Below are 10,298 nucleotides of genomic sequence, written 5' to 3'. Positions count from 1 at the left end.
CCCCCCCCCCCCCATGGTTCTGCTTTGATCTTGTGACCTGCCATGTTTCATCATTACCCTGTTTTGATAATCAGAAACATTTGCTCTAATCAGTGATATGGTTACTGATTTGAAGGATGAAAGGACATAGGGTTGGACCAAAAGTGACTTAGGAAGTAGTAGTGAGAAAAGATATAAATAGCCTAGTCTTGACAACTAACATGACCTTAACAGAATTTGTGTGGCTGATTGCATTTGGTTGCTAAAAGGCTAAGTTGGATTGAGGTGAATTGGATTCGATGCTCAAAAACATTTGGTTTACGTGGAGAATCAGTGGAGAGGTGGGCTCATTATTGGTCACAATCATATATGTATCTTTTGGACTTTTTATTGATTCTAGTTGGCACCTCAGTACGAATGAACCTCTTACTCTAATCCAGAGACCCTAGTAAACATGTTTTCTTAGTCGCAAAAATTGCCATGCATGGTGATAAATGTGTTGCAACGATGACCACTCATTCTGCCGCATGGAAGAGTGATGTGGCAAATATAACTATTGGATAATCTGGTAACAGTCTGGATAGGTCATAGGTCACGTGTGAAATTTCAGCCACAGATTCAATAATTTGCCCCTCCATGTGATCCCCTCAGCAGATCCTTGCGCCCTTTTTGTGCTCCTGAATTTGAGGCTTCATTGACCATGTATCAATTTCAGCCTGAAATTTTTTTACCTTTCCATTTAATTAATGGCATACTTTCCCATTTTCGTCTTTGCCTCCCCTTTGTAGTCCCATGCCTCCAATTGAGCTAAAACTACAAGTACACATGGATCTTGGGGTCTACCTGCCTGTCGATGAAATTTTTTGTTCTCCATCTGAGGTTGCCAGGTGATGGAACTAATATATGGTTATGACATGAAAATCAAATGTGCCCAATTGATTGTTTTATAATAAGCCTAATCAGTACTTCCTTTATTTCTTGTTATGTTGCTGGAGATGAGACTGAGAGTTGTTGGCCTTCCACATATCCCCTACCACCCTTTTTTTTTTCTTTTGCCTTTTCAGTTCCCCACTTAGATTCGGAAAACTGGTAAAATAAATAAATAGTAGTTCACTTTCCCTTGCAAAGTTAACCTTGTTGCTGTTTTATTCAGGTGGTTCCATCCATTGCAATTGCATTTGTGTCATATGAGATGGTGAAGGATGTTCTTGGAGTTGAGGTGAGAATATCAGACTGAAGCAAGAAATCTAGGTAATATCTGTTGAACCATTCTGCTATTTTTGTAGACGAAGGAAATAGAGGAGGTGAAATAGTGGTTAGGTTGGAAAATTTACCCCATAGAATATAGAAAATCTGAACTCCATTTAGTCACTTTCAATAATCTAGATTCCATCTTTCCCCTATCTCCCTCCCCCTTCGCCTCTCCCCTTTCAATACACGCTTTAGTGTTTTGTAAACTTCTCATTCATATGCTGTGGTAATAAAGGTTTGTAAGAAACATAAGATGTTGGTTGGGTATTTCTCGTAAATTTCAAGAAATCCTTTTGTGAAAATTATCATGGTTCCTTTTAATTTTTTACTTTTAAATTTCAAATGTTCAAGTTGCCTATTCAGATCGGAATCGGCTGTGACAGGTCCCTGTTCTGGACGTTCTGATCCAGTTGGTTCTAGTGCTTTTCTCGTTGGATTGCTGGGTTTTCTGATATGAGGGGTCGATTCTAGAGTTTTGAGACTGATTCTGACTGATTTTTTTAATCTGAATTGGATCAGAATCGACACTGACAGATTTGATCCCCTATTCAGATTTTCGTAGTCCTAGAAAGGAGCCAACAAGTTGACACATTGGTGGTGAACTAAAAAAATTTACTTGTTTCCAGGTTACTTATATGACCCTTGGATGTCTGGCTGAGTTGGCTGGAAAAGTTTTCACCCAAAAAAAAGAGTTGGCTGGAAAAGTTTAAGGACTAATAGATTCGAGGGAGAGGGGTCCTCTTTGCAAGAAGCAAAGTGCACAAAGGAGGTTACAAAATGGTGGTGCATAAAGGGCAGCAAAGTCATTTCATGATAGGAGGAGAGAGAAAGAGAGAGGATGTTCTTTCTGACGGCTAAGAGAGAGGATGCTAGTGTAGTTTCCTTGTCTGATCCTCTGATTAAGTGGCATTCTTGATTTTCAAACCCGTTTTGAATTAGTCACGACTCATGAATGCATTAAGATTTTGGCTTTTGAATTAAAAAAACTCGTAAAGGTTAAAAGATTTGTGATAATTTTTGCCTCTTCTCAGTTCCATTTTCTTGGTTTTTTGATCAATTTTCAATTGGTTCCAACTGATTCTTATCCAATTTGAATCTAAAATGATGAAGGCTGAGCTCGTCTGATTCTATGTTTTTAAACATTTGTTATAATTCCCTTAGTCTCTGTTTCTTCTACTGAATCAGCTCCCATAGGATGAATTCGAATTAGCCAACAGAAGCTTTCTGTGATCACTAAGAAATATCCCAGCAGCAGCAAACCCATCTTGTGGGAAGCTTCGTTTGCTCGAGTTTTTTTGCACGAGTGCTCATACTTACCACCTGTTTCTTGAACGATGGCCCGGGTTGTAGCTACTGCTTGCAGCAAAAGAAATGGAAGTTTGAAAGGTACTTCTGAATCACCCTAAGAGGGAACCCAAAGATATGATATCATTTTTGAAACTGGTATCTCCGGGAACTAAAACAATGTGCACTTTCGGTTTTACGTGGGTAGAAATGGAGCCTAATGAATATTTAACTTCACAGGTCCTTTGATCGATTATCAGAGTACTTTTTCTTTTTCTGTTGGAAAGTACGATCAAAGAGGTGAATCCAATGCATCACACTAGTTGCAGAGCAGGCATCAGTTTTGTGGTCTAGAGATCAACTTCTGTCACATGCATTCCCCCCTCTCCTTTCCTATCCCCCCCCCCCTTCTTTTGTGTGAGTAAAGTCCCCTTGGGCAGTTCCTATAGAATGCAAATAACAAAAAAAGAAAGTACAATCAAAGAGACTACAAGAAAAGGTTTGTCAAAGTTCAGTCCAAACCAATCGGACCGATCAAAACAGATCAGTTCAACCAAGACCTAACCTAATCATTATCAGTTTGGTTTTATGAAACTGGTCGGACCAATCATAACAGATCAGTTCAACCAAGACCTAAGCGAATCATTCTAGTTTGGTTTTATGAAACTGGTAGAAGCTGAAGTGAATCGATAAATAAAGAAAACCTGGATTGTCCATTAAAAAAATTTTGAGACTTTGACTGATTGTAGTAAGCTGATAGAAACCGAAGATCAAAAAAGAGGACCAAGATTTTCTCATAAATATATCGAAACCATACCGGATCGAATCGAATCGGGCAGTAGTCCAATTACAAATTAATAACAAAAATAGATGAGAAACTGGACGAAATCGAAATCCTGCTGAACGGTTTGATTTTGGTTGGCCTAATAATAGACCGAAATCAGTTCAATTCGATTGAAATCGATTGAACTGACCGATTGACACCCTTAGACTACAGAATACAGATTGAAGGTCTCTTCAAGGTAATAGTGAGAGGCAGAACTACAAAATATGTGAAAACTGCCACATCCCAAATTGTATATATAGAAAGCCACCTTCCAGACCTTCCAACTTGGTTTGTGCATCAATTGATTGATGAGGCGACATTGCAAGAATTTGTCTAAACATAAAGAAAAATTTTCCCAGGATGTGATTGGAATAATCAAGTATATTCTATTGAGTAAAAGCAAAAAGAACAAGAAGTTGATTTCAAAAAGAAAACCATATTCTCCTTATGGAGGCATTGCTTGGAGTCTTAGACGCACTTGCAGTATGGCAGAGAGAGAGAGAGAGAGAGAGAGAGAGTCGAGGAAGGTAGCAAAACAAAAGAAAACTCTGCAAAGACCGAAATGCTTCTATAATTCATGTAATCTTCTTCTGTCCTCAAATAACTAAGAACATGGCTTCCTTCTCAATTATTCGTCTCGAATAGATCTCTCGATTGTCTTCTTTTGCAGATTGGATAAGTAATTAGAATGTCCGTAGTCTCAACCCTGCTTTGCAGACCCTGCAATATTGAAAGCCTCGTACGCTAGGTTGCTCTTGCTCTTGCTGTTGATGAGTAATTAGAATCACACCACCCCCAACCACCAAAATCCAATCAACACCTGGAGAATTTATGGTGAATTTTGAAGAATGTACCAATTTTTGGTGGTAAATTTGGAGTAGTAGGAAATGAAGCTGTGTTTCAAAAGAAAGATGCAATCACAGATCACAACTATCAAGGAATACACTAAACCACAAGGAAGAATCAGAGGTAAATTGATTTGCAACAGAGACAATTAACCTCCAGGACTGGCCACTCTCTTGGTCGTTCATAGTGCAAAAGAATAAAATAAAATGGGATGAGCTGTGTTTCAAAAGAAAGATGCAATAGAGCTGTCACAGATCACAACTATCAAGAAATACACTAGACCACAAGGAAGAATCAGAGGTAAATTGATTTGCAACAGATACAATTAACCTCCAGGACTGGCCACTCTCTTGGTCGTTCATAGTGCAAAAGAATAAAATAAAAATGGGTTGATGACTTGTGTCGAGAACAGAACAAGTTTGGCTCTTTGCCAGAGAGCCAAGATGGACCTGATTCAAGCACAAACAAAGCTAAACCTCTCTGCGATGGGTTGATTCTACCCTGTTAAGAGTATCCAATATGCTTATGAAGCTTCTCCACCATCTATCTGGAAGAACTGAAAATTTTAGATCAAATCAATGTAGCAGCAAAGAAAAAAAAAAAGGGCATACCCGGTGTAGAAGGCTCCCCCGCATGTGCGACGTCCGCAGGGGGGGGGGTGGGGGAAGAACTATGCAGCCTTCCTGTGAATGTCGAGAGGCTGTTTCGACCGTTTGACCACCAAGTCGCAACATTCATACGAAACAAGCCGCTTTTGGTAGCGGAAACATCTTCTATAACAGAATCTGCCTATATCAAGATATTATAATTTCCAATAGGAATGAAAAACTGATACATGCTAGAATTATAACGGGATTGTCGATGAAAAGTAACAAATAGGGTCAATCTAAGTTTGAACAAAATGAAACCGATGAAACCATTTTCATTCAATTTTTTTCTTTTTTCCTTTTTTTGGGGTGTAAAGTTCATTCAACAACTTTTGTCCCCTTCTATAGGGGGTAGTAAAATTTTCTCAAACAATACATCAATCGAAAGAAAAAGCTAAATTTGCTAGTCATTACTCATTCAGTTAATTTCTTCAGCACTCAATTCAATTAACAAATCCACCTGCCCTGGGGTGAAAATGAAGACGATAAGATTGATTAAACCACATCCACGAAAAACCAAACAGAAGAAAAGAAATCTAAGCTGCCCTCTGTTTGCTCACTATTTTCTTTGGGAGCAATTCCACCAGATAATCAATTTGATCACGGTGGTATTCGATGCAAATGCACAACTGCCTTATAGCTTCTTTCTTCTCTTCCTCCATACTGAGCACCACATCTTCTTTTTCTTTGAGCCTCTTTTCCAATTCTCTTGCCTTCTTCTTAAGTTCAGTTACACTCATCATCAGTTTCTCCTTCTCCTCTTCCCCTTCACTCACCTTCACTTCTAACTCACCAACTCTATCTCTTAACCCCGTTTCCTGTTCTTGCTTATCTTTCAGTGTCTCAACTAGACTACCTACCGAACTTTCCAGTTCTTTTTTCTTATCATTTGTGCCGGTGACCCAGATCTTTGCAATCCGAAGTGCTTCTGAGACTTCTGCAATACGGTTCCGGAAGGAACTATCATCTTCCTGGAACTTCTGGAACACCAGTTCAAGTCCAGAGAATGAATTGCAAAACTTCTCCAGTGTAGTCCTGATCTCTACGAGATCACTCTGAACAGTAGCAATCTCATTGGACAATTTGGAGTTCTGATCCTCAAGTTCTTTGCATTCTTGTACGAACTGCTCTTCCTTCTTCCTGTAGCTTTCTTCTCTCTCAGTGAGTAATTGTTCGGTGATATGTAGCTTCCGGTTTGACAGCCGTATTTTAACTTCAATAGTGTTGATCTCATCCTGTAACCTTGCAATCTCTCCCTGCTGCTCTCTTTGAATTCTCTGCATCATTTCTGTAGTTTCAGACTTTGCTCGCAGAAGGCGCTCCTTCTCTACAGTTGCAACGGTCTTATCTGATTCTGTGGAGTAGAGCCTTTCCTGAAGATCTCTATGATTCCCCTCCAATTCACTCAACTCTGTTTTCAGTGTAGTAACCTCTTCTCTTCCAATTTCTACCTCTTTCTTCAGCTCCTCAGCCATCCTCTGCAACATATGTATCATCTCATCTTTAGAATCAACATTTCTCTGGTACACTTCTCCCATTTCTTCGTTCTTTTTATGAGCCAATTGCAGATTCTCCTGTGATTCCCGATATAGATCCTCAAGTTGTTTGTATTCTTCAGTTAACTTGCGGATTCTATCTTCCTGGTCTTCCAGCAATCTCTTCTGATCAGCAACCTTGCTAGTTAACTCCATGTTTATGTTCTCCACTTGGGTCTGTCTTCCTGCAGCTTCTTGTTTTTCTTCCACAATCTGCAATTCCAAATGGCTTTTCTGGGAGTGCAAGGAGTCCAACTCCACTTGCAATCCATTGACCTGTGCTATTAAGTCTGCAATTTGAGCTGACCCTTCATTCTTGCTATCCTCAAGTTTCTCCAGAAGAGCAGAGAGTTCGTCTCCTCTCTCTGATGATGTTCTCTCCAAATCCAAAATCTGATCTTGCAACTTGGTCCCCATGAGCTGCAGTGCCTGGTTTTCCTTCATCAACTCTTCTGCTTGATGATTCTTAATTTTGATCTGCTTTTCTAATTCATTTTTCTGTGACAACAAAGAATTCACCTCCAGCTGAAGGTCGGTTACCTGCACTGCCAGATAGCCTTTCTCATGGTTCAGATTTTCAATCTTCTTCTCATATTCTGGACCTTCTTGGTTTTTTTCCACAATTTGCAACTGTAATTGGTTTTCCTTAGTACGCAAGGAATCTAGTTCCAGTAGTAAGTCATTGATCTGAACTGCTGCTTCCTTCTTTCTGTCCTTCAGTTCCTCATCGAGAGCAGAGATTTCACATTCTTTTTCTTTCACTGTTCTTTCCCATTCAATTACCTGATTTTGCAAGCCAGTTAGGCCTAGCTGCAGTACCAAATTCTCCTCCCTCAATTGTTTAGTTTCATCACTTTTACTTTTGATTTTCTCTTCCAAATCACTTCTCTGAGAATGTAAAGAGTCCACCTCCAATTGCAGATTGTCCAACTGCGCTGTTAAACTCTCTGTTTGAGTCGTTGCCTCACTCTGGCTATCATCAATTTTCTTCAAGAGAGCAGAAACTTCACTCCCTCTGTCTATTGATATTATTTCCAACCCTGAAATTTGGTCTCGTAGTTTAGTTTGAACCGACAGCAGCCCCAAATTTTCCTCACCCAATTGTTTAGCTTCCTTTGATTTATCTTCAAACTGCTGTTCCAGTTCGCTTTTCTGGGCTCGTAAAGAGTCCATCTCCGACCGCAAATCAGTTATCTGTGCCTCTAAACCCTTTATTCGAGCTGATGCTTCATTTTCGAATTCCTCATGTATCTTTTTGAGCGCAGAAAGTTCAGCTTCACTCTCATTGGATCTCTGACTCAACTGTTGAACTTCTTCTGTAAGTTCCTGTATTTCTCTCCGTGCCTGAGCCATGACATTGGAAATTTCTACATTTTTTGAAGCCAGTGCCATATTCTCCTCCTGAGCAGAACCCAATCCCTGAGCTAAATCAGCAGCCCTCTCATTTGCAGATTCCAGTCTTTGCTTCAGATCAGAAACTTCCCCTTTCATAGATTCGAGTTCATGTTTCAGCGATCCATTCTCAACCGACAATGTTGACTTCTCATCATTCAACTGATCAGCTTTGGCTTGCAAGTCTTCGGATAATTTCTTCCCTTCATCAATACTACTCAAAACTTTTTCCATATCTGCTCTCAAAGCTTCCTTCTCTCTGTATGCATCTTCCAATCTTTGCTTCAGGTCAGAAACTTGGTCATTTGCAGCTTCAAGTTCTCGTTTAATGCTTTCATCCTGCTTTTGAAGCTCATTGCCCTGTTTTCTGTTTTCACCGACTTTCTCCTTGGAAGAATGATCAGAATCAGAATCAGAATCAGAATCAGAATATGAGCTGTGACTAGCTGATGTGTTACCATCCTTTCCTTCTTGGTAATGAAACTTCTCCTTTAACTTTCCAGTAAGATGATCATAATGGTCATAGAGTGATTGATATTGTTCATGGAAATCCTTGACGAGGCCAAAGAGTTCTGACTCTCTGTTTGAGTTTACTATGGAATTGCCTTCTTCTCCTTCATCTTTGGAATTGCCTTCTTCTCCATCTTTGATCAGGTTCAGGATCTTTTTCACTTTATTCTCAATTTCTGCAATAAAACAGATGCTTCTTAATCTATTGCTTGAATATCAATCAAGTTAGAATACAAGATGAGCAACTTGAGTTCTAAAAGAACAGATTAATGTCATCCTCAAACTAATAAATGGCATGCCATTAACAAAGTGTGGGGAAAGAACCAAAAAGGAAAATCAAGGTAAAAGATAATTAGCATAACTTGAAGACATGAGCAAGTAACTTGCGCAATCAAATAATTAATATAGCAGTTATCCAAGAGGACAAACTCAAGAGATCGATAGGCTGAGACATCCTAAAAAAAAATTAAAAACCAGGACATTCAAAATGGCAGTAAGAATAAATATAGGTAAAAATTAGCAAATATGAAAAAGATGTTCCAGAAGCACTGATTGAATCAGTCATGTAAGGTTGTAAAATGAGTAATTAGGGTGCCTTATATGCAAATTATGATTGTTTATCACCTTATCTAGTTCCTCAGGTTTAATCAATTTTTTTTTTTTTTATTCTGTTCTAAGCTCAATGAGTGAGAGGCTACACAAGCTCGTCACCTCAAGTTAATGGTTTCATATTGGTCTGCGACAGAATCCAAGTGCCTACAGCTTTCACTAAAAACTGGAACCCATTTCTGGACATCACTGAAATGTGAAGAAATATACAAATTGTTTTGTTTCCCTGTTCCTCACTTGTCACTACTGCATTTAATATGTATATATTTGACTGGACTAAAAATTAAATTATTTCGGTGCAAAAGAATCAAATTATTCTGGCTGTTCTATGACAAATACACCACCATGGCAATAAATATCAATATTCTACATAGCATGGCATGTACTTCTGCCATACACTCAGACAATGTTAGTTGACTAGTAGAATGCCTGTTTCAGGAGTGCTAGCACAATGCACATTTAAAAAGCATGATATGTAGCGGGTATTCCATTCGTACAGTGAATCCCACTTCAATATAGGCACGTGACCTGTTGAACAAATGGGATTCCAACCATACATCACCACCCCATTATCGGAAGATCAAAGTGTTAGCATTGTCCTTGTGTTCATACAGGTTCACAACACTGAAAAATATTACAATGGTAATAACAAGATAAAACAACAACAGAATGAGCATTATAAATTGGTTATTGGTTAATGGTCACTAAAACTATAAGATTGAGTGTCTGGATGACAAGAATAACTAACATCCAAATATATAGAAAATACGAAATTTAACTTACAACAGGATCCTTGATTGTCAAATAGTTGGCACAATAAAAACAGAAAACAATACAAGAAATTTAATACTCCTTTTTTTTTTGGTAGGCAGGCAGAATATTGCAAGACCACTTGGTTTGATTTCCTAGTGCTATTTTTGCATTGTCTTCATTGAAGGAAAAATTACGAATATCTTCAATGACATTTGAAAGATAAGACCATTTCAAAGAAGACCTGGAGCAAGAAAATCACCATTTTTTGTCTCTTTAAGCTGTTCAGTTTTCTCCGGAGAAACATGAGTCCCGACAAAGGATTTTATTGAATGTTTCATCATCCTTGATGCTTCACCTTTTCCAGCAATCATTTATAATATAACTTTTAAGACAAGACTGTCTCCATGACAAACTCAAATGAAAAAGATCTGGAACAATGAAATCAAATATCTGTCATAATTTAAACATGCTAAATATAAATCTATACAAGAAATGCAAGGACATGATTAAACAAATTTCCATGAATGAATGCAACAAGGTTGGCAGTACAGATACATAATCAAAAAATCAAAATTGGAACTAAGTGAAAGATTTTGAACCTACTTATTCCACTATGTTCTCCAAAACAAAACAAAAAAAAAAAGGATTTTCTTTTTTTTTTTTTGG

At 38.4% G+C, this 10,298-nt stretch overlaps 2 protein-coding genes across 2 annotated transcripts in view; one reads left to right on the top strand and one right to left on the bottom strand.

Moving 5' to 3' along the window:
• The window catches only part of LOC122082340 (mitochondrial adenine nucleotide transporter ADNT1), an 11,009-nt gene extending 9,477 nt beyond the window's left edge, over positions 1-1,532 (top strand). The window contains exon 8 of the mRNA XM_042649837.1: positions 1,133-1,532. Within this exon, the coding sequence (XP_042505771.1) occupies positions 1,133-1,216 (84 nt within the window). The 3' untranslated portion in view covers positions 1,217-1,532. The remainder of the gene's footprint in view (positions 1-1,132) is intronic.
• Positions 1,533-5,077: 3,545 nt separating this feature from the next.
• Positions 5,078-10,298, bottom strand: part of LOC122081985 (COP1-interactive protein 1-like) — a 7,740-nt gene continuing 2,519 nt past the window's right edge. Inside the window, exons 3-4 of the mRNA XM_042649444.1 lie at positions 9,892-10,060; positions 5,078-8,446 (exon numbers count right to left, since the gene is read on the bottom strand). Of these exons, the coding sequence (XP_042505378.1) occupies positions 5,370-8,446; positions 9,892-10,003 (3,189 nt within the window). The 5' untranslated portion in view covers positions 10,004-10,060 and the 3' untranslated portion in view covers positions 5,078-5,369. The remainder of the gene's footprint in view (positions 8,447-9,891; positions 10,061-10,298) is intronic.

Source organism: Macadamia integrifolia, chromosome 6, assembly GCF_013358625.1.
Source record: "Macadamia integrifolia cultivar HAES 741 chromosome 6, SCU_Mint_v3, whole genome shotgun sequence".
NCBI classification, from domain to species: Eukaryota; Viridiplantae; Streptophyta; class Magnoliopsida; order Proteales; family Proteaceae; genus Macadamia; species Macadamia integrifolia.
Note: the sequence above shows the minus strand (reverse complement) of the source record. Positions and strands in the feature narration are given on the sequence as shown.